The sequence below is a fragment of the Heptranchias perlo genome, chromosome 1, assembly GCF_035084215.1.
Source record: "Heptranchias perlo isolate sHepPer1 chromosome 1, sHepPer1.hap1, whole genome shotgun sequence".
Taxonomy (NCBI): domain Eukaryota; kingdom Metazoa; phylum Chordata; class Chondrichthyes; order Hexanchiformes; family Hexanchidae; genus Heptranchias; species Heptranchias perlo.
In genome coordinates this window covers 137809844-137825684 of record NC_090325.1, presented here as the reverse complement: position 1 = coordinate 137825684, position 15841 = coordinate 137809844, and the positions used below count along the sequence as shown (strand labels likewise).

Genomic DNA, 15841 nt, shown 5'->3' with positions numbered 1-15841 from the left:
ATTATGAAAGAAAAAAGATTGCTGATTTGAGTCAGAAGTGCAGTTCATATTTCCAGCATTCAGTTTTTCCTTTTATCTCTAAGTAACTTTGAAGAAGTTTGCCATGCTGCCCTACTTGGAGAACTGAAAGCCTCCAGAATTCTGAAACATGACGGGAGCTTGTACTGAGCTTGCTTCGGTAATTTTTTTTGCAAGCTTTTCCTTTTTGCAAGCTTTTCCTTTCTACAAGCTGTAAGGCCTTAAATATTTGCAGGCAATATTATTGAATCAACGTTCAGCCTGTGTATATGACATGACTCTCCCCACTATTTCAGTGGAGGTGTCAACCTGTTTATTTAAAATGGGGTAACGCCTGAACTAAAAGAGCAGAGGAATGTCATACAAATGCGCTAGGCCTTTAGCAGTGGTAATTTCTAGTCTATAGTTACAACAATATTTTCCTTCCTAATTTAGCCTCTGGCCATGATGCAGGTGACAGAAAGCACACTAGCATTGCTTCTCCGTAACTTATATATTCTAACTATGACTTGCTTAGTTCCAGTTGTAGACAGTAGTCTGTGAAAAGTACATAACCTATTTCTGTAATTTACCAGCGGTATTTATGAAAACAATTGAAGTTGAAGATTTATTTTTCTTTTCTTTTTCAGGGCTTGACCATTGAAAGACTCGGTCGACGATCTCTTCTCATTAGTGGATTTGGTTTCATGTCACTCTTCTTTGGGTTACTCACAATTTCACTTAATCTACAGGTATATAAATTAAAATATCACCGTTATCAAACCCTCCACGTGCTGCCACAAGGAACAGTTGAGGCAAATAGTATAGATGCATTTAAGGGAAAGCTAGATAAGCACACGAAGGAGAAAGGAATAGAAAGATATAATGATAGAGGTAGGTGAAGCAGGGAGGGAGCATGCTCGTATGGAGCATAAATGCCGGTATAGACCAGTTAGGCCAAATGGCCTGTTTCTGTGCTATAGACTCGATGTAGCTCCATAGCTGTCTCCACAACTGTCCAATGGATTATCTCATGCATATTGCATTGGTCGCTCTTCTACTTTGAAAGTGTTTATTTCACCTTTTGTCTTCCTGATCCCTTTTCGCCATCCTGATTAAGATGACCTTTGAATGGTACACAGCCCTTTACACCTCTTTCCTGCATTACAGGCTATTAAGCTCCATAGTGTCAGCTGTGGCTCAGTGGTAGCACCTTTGCCTCTAAGTCAGAAGGGTATGGGTTCAAGTCCCACTCCATCCAGAGACCTGAGCACAAAATCTAGGCTGATACTCCAGTGCAGTACTCAGGGAGTGCTGCACTGTCAGAGGTGCCGTCTTTCAGATGAGATGAGGCCCCGTCTGCCCTCTGAGGTGGATGTAAAAGATCCCATGGCAATATTTCAAAGAAGAGCAGAGGAGTTCTCCTTGGAATTCCTCAACCAATATCATTAAAACTGATTATATCACATTGCTGTTTGTGGGACCTTGCTGAGCATAAATTGGCTGCTGTGTTTCCTAAATTACAACAGTGACTACACTTCAAAAGTACTTTATTGGCTTTAAAGTGCTTTGGGACGTCCTGAGGTCATGAAAGGCACTATATAAATCCAAGTCTTTCTTAGGTGACTCTATGTCAAAGTTAGCATATTAGTACTCTTGACCTCCAGCCCTTGTCTAAAACTGCCATGGTTTTGTGACAGTCCTAAAAAGGCCCTCTCCACCTGACCTTACTAATTCAATGAAGGGTCTTATCTGAAATTGAGCTGCTGACTGACCTGATGTGTATTTTAGCATTTTTTTAAATTTCAGATTATCAGCATTCACATTTTTTTTTATCTTGCCTTGATCACTGCTATTGGATAATACATTGTGTACAATGTATAATTCAATACATAAGATGGAAGCAATTATAATATAGTATTTTGTGTAACTGACTTGGGTATGTCAGAAAGTGAAACATTTCCTGTCTATGTTTTGCCTGAGCTGGAGTTCAAGAGTACAAACATGCTAACTTTCACGGAAACACATCTAACGAGTTTAGAAGAATTTAAAATGTAGAAAAGAGGTGTAAAGGGCTGTATGCCATGCAAAGATTATGTTAGTCAGGCATGCGAAACGGAATCAAACAGACAAAACGTTTTACCTGAGAAACTTGGGCAAAGCGAAACGACATTTTTCATACTGCAATGATTTTAAGTTTATTGTGCAGACCTTCCCCATTCGTTACATGATATTGTAATGTAGCAGTGTCTTCATGCTTGATCTATATACCAGTTTCATCAAAATGTGTCAAAGAACCATTGATTCAGAATAATTCTGGGACAAGCCCATTTCACTGGGTATGTTTATAACTTATAATAATTGGATAATCTGAAAGCAATTCCTAGATTCTTTTTGATATTAATGATAAATATTCCAAATCTATAGTTCAGACCAATTTCTTGCTCTATGTTGCTAGGAATTGGGGCAGGTGAACATCACTGACCATTCACTCTTACTGTGAAAATGACATTCTTTCTGTATATACTGTTTTAAAAAATATGTATATACCTTTGTCAAAATGGTAAAATGTTATGACATCATCAGGAGAACTTTCTTGTACATTTTGCTTAGTTTAACAATATTTCCTCCTTGTACCATTCCAGAAACTATAACTATAATGTACTAAAAGGACAAAAATGGCTAACGTAGCACTAAGTGCATGAATTGCTGCTTCTTGCAAGTTAGGAATTCAGTGTAATGCAGAAATTTCAATGATTATCAAGCCTTAAGATTGTTTCTGCTACTTTTACACTGACAGTAGATTTCAAAATACAATTTAAATAACTGTCTACTAATCAATTCATAAATTGTCATGGCAATTCAGGAGACTTGAAGAAATACATAAGGAGTACTCTAGTAAGAGGAATAAATAGAGGGGAAAGGTGAACAATTATTCTTTAAGTTGTCAGACCTCAAGGGATTTTATTAAAAGCAAGAATGCAATGATAGCCACTTCACTATACCAGGGACCTTGGGTATGATTTTTACTCCGAGCTGGGTACCCCACGTATCCGCAGATATTTGCGTGGGGTACCCAGAAGCAAATTGAGTGCGTAGCAATCTGTGATCGCAACGCAATTGAAGGTGACTATATGTGCTTCCTGGTTTCCCATGCGCCAGGCAGCTAGATTGACAGGCTGGCCGCCTGTCATCAGTGAAAGGAGCTGCAAATCAGAGAGGGGGTCATCAGGCTTCGAAAAAATTGGTGGGGGGGAAGGGGGGTGTTAATTGTATATAAATGAATTGCATCAATTGATGAATGAACATGTCCAGGTGCATGAGCAATTAGAAAGTCTTTGGCTCCCATATATAAGGGAGTAGGCTTGGGCTTGTGTGTAATGTGAAATACAGCAAATAAAGTTTATGTTTATAAGCAACTAAAAGTAGTCAGTCCTTCACTGTCTGGCTATCCATTTTTTGATGGGGGGAGGGGATGCGGATGACATTGGTCACTCAGCGAGTGACGACTTTGGTTGGGGGGGGGTCAGCCAGCAATGGAGATCGGGGAGGGTTCAGCCAGCATTGGTGATCGGGGAGGGTTCAGCCAGCGATGGAGATCGGGGAGGGTTCAGCCAGCATTGGTGATCGGGGAGGGTTCAGCCAGCGATGGAGATCGGGGAGGGTTCAGCCAGCATTGGTGATCGGGGAGGGTTCAGCCAGCGATGGAGATCAGGGAGGGTTCAGCCAGCATTGGTGATCGGGGAGGGTTCAGCCAGCAGTGGAGATCGGGGAGGGTTCAGCCAGCGATGGAGATCAGGGAGGGTTCAGCCAGCGATGGAGATCAGGGAGGGTTCAGCCAGCGATGGAGATCAGGGAGGGTTCAGCCAGCGATGGAGATCAGGGAGGGTTCAGCCAGCGATGGAGATCAGGGAGGGTTCAGCCAGCAGTGGAGATCGGGGAGGGTTCAGCCAGCAGTGGAGATCAGGGAGGGTTCAGCCAGCAGTGGAGATCGGGGAGGGTTCAGCCAGCGATGGAGATCAGGGAGGGTTCAGCCAGCGATGGAGATCAGGGAGGGTTCAGCCAGCGATGGAGATCAGGGAGGGTTCAGCCAGCAGTGGAGATCGGGGAGGGTTCAGCCAGCGATGGAGATCGGGGAGGGTTCAGCCAGCAGTGGAGATCGGGGAGGGTTCAGCCAGCAGTGGAGATCGGGGAAGGTTCAGCCAGCAATGGAGATCGGGGAGGGTTCAACCAGCAGTGGAGATCAGGGAGGGTTCAACCAGCAGTGGAGATCAGGGAGGGTTCAGCCAGCAGTGGAGATCGGGGAGGGTTCAGCCAGCAGTGGAGATCAGGGAGGGTTCAGCCAGCAGTGGAGATCAGGGAGGGTTCAGCAAGCAGTGGAGATCAGGGAGGGTTCAGCCAGCAGTGGAGATCGGGGAGGGTTCAGCCAGCAGTGGAGATCGGGGAGGGTTCAGCCAGCAGTGGAGATCAGGGAGGGTTCAGCCAGCGATGGAGATCAGGGAGGGTTCAGCCAGCAGTGGAGATCAGGGAGGGTTCAGCCAGCAGTGGAGATCGGGGAGGGTTCAGCCAGCAGTGGAGATCGGGGAGGGTTCAGCCAGCGATGGAGATCGGGGAGGGTTCAGCCAGCAGTGGAGATCGGGGAGGGTTCAGCCAGCAGTGGAGATCGGGGAGGGTTCAGCCAGCAGTGGAGATCGGGGAGGGTTCAGCCAGCAGTGGAGATCGGGGAGGGTTCAGCCAGCGATGGAGATCGGGGAGGGTTCAGCCAGCAGTGGAGATCGGGGAGGGTTCAGCCAGCGATGGAGATCGGGGAGGGTTCAACCAGCAGTGGAGATCGGGGAAGGTTCAACCAGCAGTGGAGATCAGGGAGGGTTCAGCCAGCAGTGGAGATCGGGGAGGGTTCAGCCAGCAATGGAGATCGGGGAGGGTTCAACCAGCAGTGGAGATCAGGGAGGGTTCAACCAGCAGTGGAGATCAGGGAGGGTTCAACCAGCAGTGGAGATCGGGGAGGGTTCAACCAGCAGTGGAGATCAGGGAGGGTTCAGCCAGCAGTGGAGATCGGGGAGGGTTCAACCAGCAGTGGAGATCAGGGAGGGTTCAACCAGCGATGGAGATCAGGGAGGGTTCAGCCAGCAGTGGAGATCAGGGAGGGTTCAGCCAGCAGTGGAGATCAGGGAGGGTTCAGCCAGCAGTGGAGATCTGGGAGGGTTCAGCCAGCAGTGGAGATCGGGGAAGGTTCGGCCAGCAGTGGCGATCGGGGAGGGTTCAGCCAGCGATGGAGATCGGGGAGGGTTCAGCCAGCAGTGGAGATCGGGGAGGGTTCGGCCAGCAGTGGAGATCGGGGAGGGTTCGGCCAGCAGTGGAGATCGGGGAGGGTTCGGCCAGCAATGGAGATCGGGGAAGGTTCGGCCAGCATTGGTGATCGGGGAGGGTTCGGCCAGCAGTGGAGATCGGGGAGGGTTCGGCCAGCAGTGGAGATCGGGGAGGGTTCAGCCAGCAGTGGAGATCGGGGAGGGTTCAGCCAGCAATGGTCCCTCTCCTGGGGGGGCAGCTGATTGCAGGGTTCCTGTCGGCCAGGTGAGCTTGTTGGGCCTCGATGAAGCACTCCTGCTTCTCTGGGCCCACAAGCAGTGCAATAAAGGCACTCACCTCATGGATCTGGCCCTTCCCGCCTACTTTCACCTGACTTGATTCAGAAGCGATGAGAAACCCAAACAGTTAAGTTTAAATTCATTTTAATGTTCTGATACACAAAATATTAAGAACCTCAAGTATTTCAATGAAGTACATCGCCGTTTTAAGTATTGGCCCGTTGGCTTTAAGTGGAGGCGTGACTTCCTGGTGTCTGCTGTCCACACGCAGACAAACCTGCCTGGGTTAAACCCAGAAGTGGGCGAGTTGGAGCTGGGATGTGGTCCCACTCCAAAAAGCTGTTTCTTTAACCTCCTACCTGTTCTTGGGGGTTAAAATTTACCCCCTTGTGTGTTTATGAACTATCTCCTATTGCTGGGAAGTCCAAGGAGGGTTTCTGACTCTGAAAGTTTAATGTATTGAGAACTTTTTGCCAACTATTTTGTTAAAACATAGCTCAAAAGAAGTGACTCCTTTATTCTTTGTCACCTTTCCTCCAATATCTCTCTACAATAGAGCTGCTTAACTGATACATAGCTGCTCTTTCCAATGATGCTAACCTCAATAAGACCTGCCTCAACTTTTCTCAGTGAAAAAATATCATCCAGATTTTCCTGAACAATGTAAGCTTACACTAGGCATTAGACTTGTTACAATACCAGTGTTTGATATTACTGAGTGTCAGTGTTCTTGATTTGGAGTTATGTTGCACTGTAATTGTTTTCTGAAGATTTGGAGAAAATTTGTACGTTAATATGTGACTGGGACTCTTGACATTGTGATAATTTAACTTATAACTGTATATTTGTTCTACAGAACAGAGTTTTCTGGATGTCTTATCTGAGCGTGGTCTCCATTCTTGGTGTAATAGCATCGTTCTGCATTGGTCCAGGTAAAATTTAAAGTTTGATTACAGAAGTGACTGCATATATTGTCTGTCTTTTTAATAATAATACATATAACATGATAGCTAAGAACTTTCACTGTTCTGCTAGGGTCCAGTTATATTGCTACTTTTGCACTGAGCAAAAACCTCAAACAGCTACATTATTTTGCATGGGCAATGCAACAGTGACTCCTAACAGGTTAGAGAAGTTGCCTAAATCATTACCAGCAAAGCATATCACTACCCAGTTCTGCTTTAACATCACTCATTGTTATCTCAAAATCCTCCTTTGCCACATGATTTGTTCGTGCCGTTACTTTTTAGCTCCTTGGGCAGGTTCCTGCATTAATTAACTCTGCCTCCAGTTGTTACGATGTGGAGATGCCGGTGATGGACTGGGGTGGACAAATGTAAGGAATCTTACAACACCAGGTTATAGTCCAACAATTTTATTTTAAATTGTGATTTTAAAATAAAATTGTTGGACTATAACCTGGTGTTGTAAGATTCCTTACATTTGTCCAGTTGTTACAGCAGTGTTGATTATGGTATTGACTGAGCCGTCTAATGCTGTCATTTGATTTTGTTGTGTCGCTTCTTCTGCAGAAAATCAAAATAGACTTGTGGTAAATCCAGTCATGATGTCTTTCTTTCTGAAAACATAATCAAATGTGTGATTAATATACCCATATATTTCCATATTGTAAACTAATTTGGATACATCTGAAAACATAACCAACAGCTTTTGCCTTTCATTGTCTTTTTTAAATATGAATATTATATAAACTGATCTGTTAACATTGAGTATTATAACAGAATTATAAGGTGGTATAGAATCGCAGCACAATCTATCATTGACAGTGTTCTGTGATAGACTGCATGGCCTGAATTTTCCTGGTAGTAACGGGACTGAATTTACACCCGCCCTTCCGATACTGACATTTTCCTGGGTTGGAGGCTATTATGGAGGCAGGGTGGGCTCCCGTCAGGATCCTCGCCACCAAGAGGGAAACAACCACTGCAAGGCAGGAAAATCCTGGTATTACTGAAGCTGGACTGCCTCTGCAGCATCAGAAGAGGCTATTGGGTATTTAAAGGGGAAGAAGAGTCCCAAAGAGAAGGAGGGGAGGGCGGGTGGAGATTGGGAAGGGTACGTAGCAAACGGGAAATGTAGTTAACAATTGGGATCAGGGACCTTCACAGCCACAGAGAGAGCCATCGCTGTGGTAGAAGTGTCTGCCAGTTGGCCTCCAGATGACAGATTTCTGTGACAGGCTCCCTTGTGAAGCAGAGGTGATGAGGGCAAGTCTGCTTTGACATGCTCAGGTGGGATTGTCTGGGTCTATAAATGCAGATTCTGGGGAGAGGACAAGTACATACATAATGCCTGAAATGTAGACACACCTATATTAATTGTCCTCTTATGAACTGATCTTTCAACTCCAAATCCAGGAATGCCACTGAAAACCCACTTTGCTTGTTGTAAGTAAAATAACATAAACTGTTGTAGGAAAAAGGGGTGTATGTAAAAGTATTGCAGTACAAAAAAATCAGGTTTTATCAGCAACAAAAAGTAATGCACCAATGAAAATGAAGGCAAAGAAAGCAAACTTTCAAACCAACATTGAAAAGTGTTACTCACCTTTAAAAAGCCAACTCCTAAATGCTAACCTCTCCAGACAGTCATTTTCCCATTTCACATAGGTGAGCAGCACTGTGGAAGTGGAGGCTCCTCCCACATTGTGGCACCAATTACTTTGCATTTCCAGGTATAATAAGATTCATGCCGGACAGCAGCATGGCCTTAAAAAATGGTGACCTTTATTTCAGTGCTAAATTTGGAGCAGCATGAATCAGCTGTTCAGACCTTCAAACCTGATTAAATTGACGCACACTCCTGAGCAGAAATGTTCCATGCCGGGAGCCTCGCCGAGCAAAATTCACCCTCTGATTTACACCATCCTTTCAAACTACAACAAACACCCTGTTTATAAATAATGCACACACATTTAAGCAAAGATTAAGATGGTATTATGGTAAAATTCATCCTCTGGAAATTGTTGGTGTTAACTGCTGTTGCTGACCAAATATTCAGCGAGTGCTGCTTAGCCCTCACTTGCCGCTCGTTCCCCAAATGCTGGGAAATTGCTATTGAGTGAAAGTTGGGTCTGAGTGCTACAGTATTCAAGTCGTGCATTGCGATTGTTAAGAGCTCTTAACAAGCTGCTACGTTATGATTATAGATTGTAGCATGAGCTTTGTTTACCTGCCCTCTCCTTGGTTGTAAGGGTGTCATGAGCCATAGTTGCAGAGGGGTAGAATCATAAAATCATAGGTTACAGCACGGAAGGAGGCCATTTGGCCCAACGAGTTTGCGCCGGCTCTATGCAAGTAGCCTTGGTCTCCCAGGAGTTATCCTTTCCTTTTGAGTAAGGATGGTACAGATGATTGCCCTTGCAGTCTGAGACCTGGAGTGTTTAATTAAAGTTGAACTGCTGCTTGTCTTAATTGAAACTTCAAGTTTTTTGCGCACTGTGGGTCTGCATTCATTCCTCCATCAGCATTGAACCTGGCAGAGAGGACCAAGAGCAGGAAGAGGCTGCCCATGATGGGAGGTGATATGCAAAGATGTACCATTAGGTCCTGCTGTTACTCAACACCTCGGGTCTACCATAACCAGCAAAGATGAAGATGTGCTGAAAGGAAGCTGAAGTTCTCCTTCAGGAAGACCTGCAGACAACATCTAATATCTGCGTGCACTGCTAGTGGACATCAGATTCACCTTTTCCCTAAATTTCTATATTTTGGGCTTTCAAGGCTAGCAGTGCAGTGTCAGCCAGTTTTCCATCCATGGTTGTATCAAAGTGGTCAGAGATGCATTATTCATCTCCTTTAGCATCAACCAACAGCAGCAACATAAGAAGGCAACACAACAATAAAGGTCGGCTGGCATTCCCACAGCCCAGGAGCCATTGATTGTACCCATGTTGCCATTCAGGCTTCTGTGTACAATGCTGTGCCCTGAGTGAACCAAAATGTATTTTATTCTCTCAAAGTCCAGCTCAAATGTGGGCATCTACTCAGAATAATGTAGATGAACGCTTGTTTCCCTGGGAATTCTCACATTGTCTTTACTTTAAAGCAGTCATCTGTACCATCTTTATTTAAAAGGAAAGGATAGCTCCTGGAAGACCAAGGCTACCCTCTGCAAACATGGCTCATGACACCCTTGCAACCAAGGAGAGGGCAGGTAAATGAAGCTCATGCTATAATCCATAATCATTATTGAAAGTACCATTGGAATCTTGAAGCAGCACTTTAAATATCTCAACAAAGTTGGGGCATCTTCCAGTACAACCTTTCCCCTTCGGGGTTTCAAGATTTATTGTCAGCTGCTGCATGCTCTGTACTTTCATTATATAAAGAGGCCTCATCATGCAGCTTTTTGAAATCTGGCCCTTAAACTGCTACAGCTATGACTTCTAAGTGATTCTTTTGTGGAAGAAATAAGTATGCTGGCTGTCCGCAGGCTTTCACTGATAACCTGCTAGGATTAGAATAGATAGTTCCAATTGAAGAGCTAATACTAGAACCAGTATATTGGACTGGATGGCCTTTAGTGTTATAATTGCAATGATCCTATTGTTCAGATCTTAGAGCACCATGTGGTGCGCTTTGTGAGGGTGCTGAATCTGAGTCAGTCACTGTTGTGGTTGGCTGCTTCTGTCTGCTTCCTTGCACCGTTACTGTTATTTGTGTAGTGATTCTTAATGGCCTAATGTGATGCCAGATTGCGAGACAGCCTGCTGATTTGTTCCCACACCAGGAATGCCTTGGTGCTAGGCACTCTTATAGCAACTCCACTGATCGTTCTGAGAACAGAACAGTGAGCAGCTTTGAGTTGTGTGGATTCCTGCCTTACCATTGTTTCTATGTGATAAGCCAGCATGTTGAAGCTGGCCAAGAAAAGCATCTTTGAAATTAGAGCCTGAAGTCTCTATTGCAGCAGTGTGAGCACTGTTGATAGCTGCATCCATTGTACCTCAGTCACTGCTGCAGATGTCATAGTCATTGCCAATTAATCCATGACAGACTACAGTGCAGTTATCGTTTCATCCAAGACTTTGCAGATATGGGTAATGAACTCCTCCATATTCCTCCCCAAACCTTAAAGTCTTATATACGGACACAAGAGATTCATGTAAGCGATCCTGCTCAGACAGAAATATCCATTTATAAGCAAGCCTTGAGAGATCTGAATCCCCTGGCACTGCAGTAGAGACAGGAACTGTATTGACTCTTTGGCCGTCAGCTGTCACCACCGCTTCCATCTCTTGACCTGTGCACTGTGACTAACCATGTCATACCTCTTCAACTTCACTATCAACATCTTTTGAGCATGTGTAGCTGTGCTGATGCTTAGCAGTGGTAGTGATAATGAGATGCTGGCTTGCTCAGGGACGCCAGCATGGCATCGGTCAGTCTTCCATTCATAGGAACAGGAGTAGGCCATTCAGCCCCTCGAGCCTGTTTCGCCATTCAGTTAGATCATGGCTGATCTGTATCTTAACTCCATCTACCCGTCTTGGTTCCATAACCCTTAATACCTTTGCCTAACAAAAATCTATCAATCTCCATTTTGAAATTTTCAATTGACTGAGCCTCAACAGCTTTTTGGGGAGAGAGTTCCTGATTTCCACTACCCTTTATGTGAAGAAGTGCTTCCTGACATCACCCCTGAACGGCCTAGCTCTAATTTTAAGGTTATGCCCTGTTGTTCTGGACTCCCCCACGAGAGGAAATAGTTTCTCTCTATCTGCCCTATCAAATCTTTCAATCATCTTAAATACCTCAATTAGATCACCCCTTAATCTTCTATATTCAAGGGAATACAAGCCTAGTCTATGCAACCTGTGCCCATAATTTAACCCTTTTAGCCCCGGTATCATTCTGGAGAATCTGCGCTGCACCCCCTCCAAGGCCAATATATCCTTCATGAGGTGCAGTGCGGCTGAAGGAAACCACAAGCAATAAAATGCCACGCAGCATCTTCAAGCCTTAATTTCATTGCAAAATACCCTGTGTAAGTCACTGCAGTTGAATGTGTACCTGTGTGACCGACAACATTACATGACCTGAACATTACTATATTAGCCATGAGCTGAAGAATACTTCTAGCTTCACCAACCCCCATGCTCTCCTTGCCATTTTTTTCCAGGGTGACTTCCTCAAAAGCAGTTAATGGCCTGTATTGCTCGGAACTGTTATAGTTTGGGCTTGCTCTCAATACTTTTCTCATTCCCACTTCAAAGTAGCACCCACAGACAAGCTGAGCTCTCCACTTAACCTTATCCATTTGGCAAATGGGATATACGTCGCAGTGCAAACAATCCTACCTAGTTTGTAAACTTGCAACTAATATAGTATTCATACCACTTCAGAAGATGGATAGTATTAGCCATGTCAGATACTTTTTGTAACGCACTAAATTATTAAGCAGGTTTATTCATGGATAGTGCTTAACAGAGTCAATTGTAGAACAATCTGGAGACCGTTCACAAGGGGTTAATCAAACAAACAAATTGAAAACTTCCCTGTAGAAGCTGAGATAGTGTTTTTCCTCAGACAAAACACAATACAGACTTTGTAGGAATGGCATAAAGTGCAGGAATTATGAAGTCACATAGTTATAAAGCAATGTGCTGTCCCCCATTCCATCATGGTAAGACAAAACCAAACTGAGTAAACATTGGCAGCTCTGTAACATTTACTCCCTGGCTTCCTCTTTGATCTAAAAGCAGTTTTGGATCCTAATCAGGTTTACAGGACAAATTCACTGCTTACAAAACAATTCAACAAGGTAACAAGCTCCAATCTAACAAGCTCAATTAGTTGGTGACATACAAATACTTAACAGGAAGTGTTCTGCTCGGACATCAACCCTCATAACTTTGCAATCAAATTATTAGTGTCCCAACTTAACTTGTTGTTGTTAAAGGGACTCTGCAATAAATCTATGGGGCAATTCTCTGACTTTGCACAACCAGTGGGGAAGCTGGCCCAATAGCTGCACATAGTAGAAATATGGACGTGCAGTGGGCACAATTTTCCAACCAATACTTTAAATGGTGTGCAGCACATGCCAGAATTTCTTTTTTTGGCCATTCAGAAAATTACACCTCCTGTCTCTGAGCCAATGGGTTGACTTTTAACTGAATATGTAGGGGGTTAAATTGGTTAACACCCAAAACTGGGCGCGGCGGTCGTGGAGTGCGATTAACCTGTGCCCGGTCGTTGAGATGCAGGCAGCACGTGAGATTCGTGCTGCCTGATAATCTGCATGATTGCTGCGAGCTGCCAGTGCTACTTGCGCTGTTGAGTGGCTGCACACACCAGCAGGGGGCCCGACATGGGGCGTGGTCAGCACGACTTAAAGGCAGCCTGCACCTCCTAAAGGAGCGGTGCACTGCCAATTCAATCGGTGGTGGAAGAAAAATCTAATGGCTGGACCTGCGAGAGAGCATTGCAGGTATCCAAGACTGGAGCCGGCCTCACCAGCGACGCCCACATCCCATGAACGAATAAAAAAACATCGTCCGAGGTGGTGGAGGAGGAGGAAGACAGTGATAATGAGCCGCACTGTCACTTGATCTGACACTTGCAGCTATCAGCTCAGATACTGCCACTACGTGTAGTGTAGAGGCTAGGTTAGAGGAGGGATCTGTACATGGTGAGGCACCGAGCACAAGTGCGCAGGAGCCGGGGCGAGGGGAACGGATACCACAGGTGCCAGCTTGCTGGAGGATGAGGTCGCACACTAGTTCTACTGCAGAGGAGTCAGATGATGACTTCGATGGCCCAGGCTATAGAAAAAACCTGATGGGCGTACACAGCCAAATGCTTGGTGTACTGGAAAGCCTGCACGCAATGTCACAGGACATGGAGGAGTCCGTCTCGAACTTGGCACAGGGCTTTATGATGAGCTTGGAGCCCGTCCTTTCCCACATGGAATGGGTGGTCAACTTTATCAGCACACCTGTGGAATCCACTATTGTGCAACATCTGTTGACCGATGTCACAGCTTCCATTGCAGCACAAACATCTGCCATCAAAGGTCTGACTGTTGCTTTGGAAGCTCAGACTGCTGCTATCGTGGCTCTGGGTTCCACTGTTGAACGGGGCTATGAGGGTGTCACAGCAGTCCAGCAATCTGTAATCCAGCAGAACGCCAGGATTGCTGAGGCGCCGCCCCATGCGAGTGGCAGTGGTGCCATGGCAGTCGAACCTGCTTTCCTCTCTCCGGACGACAGCATTCCTGCTCCCATCCCTGCTTCTCCACCAGTGACCTTGCTGTTGCCTGGCAGCCAGCCAGCCCAGATTGTTGCAGCCCGTGTCGAGTTGGTGCTGTCTGAAGCCGGGCCCACCTGGCCCAGAGCTGCTCGAGGTCATCCTCCATGGCCATCTGCATGCTCCTCCGTTGAAGGTCACCAGCCTCTCACCACCCATGCTCCAGCCACTGGGGATGCACCTTGTAGGAGCACTAGGAAAGGTAAAGGCACACGAACAACAGGCACTGAGGGAATAGTGTAATGTTGTATACATAATTTCATGTTAGTTTATATTTGTATTTGAACTCGCAGTTGGTGGTGGTTTTTATTTATGCGATGAACTGCTGGAGGAAGCAATGTGTAATCATAAGGAGGAAGATTGGATGGTCATGTGGGAGAGGAAAGGTGAGGATTGTGGGACTGTTGGTGAATGGGGAGGTGTCGTTGAGCTTACTGGTATCGCTCATTAATAAGGTGAGCCTGGCAGACAGGGCCTGTGCACTTTGTTGCCTCCTTGCCTCTTCCTCCTCTTCCTCTGGCTCAGGATCTTGCCAGATAGGTACTGCAGGACTCCAGAACGGTCCAGGCAGTGGAACGGTGCGCTTGATGACTTTTCGTGTGGCCACATGACTCTCACTGTACACCTGCTCTGCACGTGTGCATGCGTTCTTGACCAGAATCATGAGCCACATCATGAGGGTATAGCTCTTGTCGCCCAGGAGCCAGCCTTTGACTTGCCGTGACGGTTGAAAGATAGGTGGGACGCTGGACTGCCGCATAATGAAGGTGTCATGACTGCTGCCAGGGTAGCGGGCATTGACCTGCATGATGCGCTGCCTGTGGTCGCACACCAGCCGCACATTGAGGGAGTGGAACTCCATTCTGTTCATGAAGATGCCCGAGTTGAGATGTAGAGCACGCATGGCAATATCCATGCAGTCAATAGCAACCTGCACCATGGGGAAGCCTGCAATGCGAGGAAACCCTCGTGCTTGCTCGTTCTGCTTCTCTGTCAAGAGGGAATGTTATGAATCTGTTGCGCAGCTCGTACAGTGCCTCCATGATCTCCCTTATGCAGCTGTGCACTGCAAACTGCGAGATGTTGCACATATCTCTAGCAGTGGCCTGAAAGGATCCAGAGCTGTAAAAGTTCAGCAACACTGTTACCTTTACAGGCAATGCTGTCCTTGCCCTGCTCTGAGGCTGCAGTTGTGGCTGCAGCTGTTGACACATAAGAACATAAGAAATAGGAGCAGGAGTAGGCCAATCGGCCCCTCGAGCCTGCTCCGCCATTCAATAAGATCATGGCTGATCTGATCCTAACCTCAAATCTAAATTCATGTCCAATTTCCTGCCCGCTCCCCATAACCCCTAATTCCCTTTACTTCTAGGAAACTGTCTATTTCTGTTTTAAATTTATTTAATGATGTAGCTTCCACAGCTTCCTGGGGCAGCAAATTCCACAGACCCACTACCCTCTGAGTGAAGAAGATTCTCCTCATCTCAGTTTTGAAAGAGCAGCCCCTTATTCTAAGATTATGCCCCCTAGTTCTAGTTTCACCCATTCTTGGGAACATCCTTACCGCATCCACCCGATCAAGCCCCTTCACAATCTTATATGTTTCAATAAGATCGCCTCTCATTCTTCTGAACTCCAATGAGTAGAGTCCCAATCTACTCAACCTCTCCTCATATGTCCACCCCCTCATCCCCGGGATTAGCCGAGTGAACCTTCTTTGTACTGCCTCGAGAGCAAGTATGTCTTTTCTTAAGTATGGACACCAAAACTGTATGCAGTATTCCAGGTGCGGTCTCACCAATACCTTATATAACTGCAGCAATACCTCCCTGTTTTTATATTCTATCCCCCTAGCAATAAACGCCAACATTCCGTTGGCCTTCTTGATCACCTGCTGCACCTGCATACTAACTTTTTGATTTTCTTGCACTAGGACCCCCAGATCCCTTTGTACTGCAGTACTTTCCAGTTTCTCGCCATTAA

At 45.7% G+C, this 15841-nt stretch overlaps 1 protein-coding gene across 6 annotated transcripts in view; it reads left to right on the top strand.

Moving 5' to 3' along the window:
• slc2a9l2 (solute carrier family 2 member 9, like 2) overlaps positions 1-15841 on the top strand; it is a 396296-nt gene that overhangs the window by 297301 nt on the left and 83154 nt on the right. For all 6 annotated transcript variants that reach the window (XM_067991508.1, XM_067991516.1, XM_067991523.1 and 3 more), the window contains exons 10-11: positions 648-749; positions 6442-6517. In XM_067991508.1, coding sequence (XP_067847609.1) covers positions 648-749; positions 6442-6517 — 178 coding nt within the window. The remainder of the gene's footprint in view (positions 1-647; positions 750-6441; positions 6518-15841) is intronic.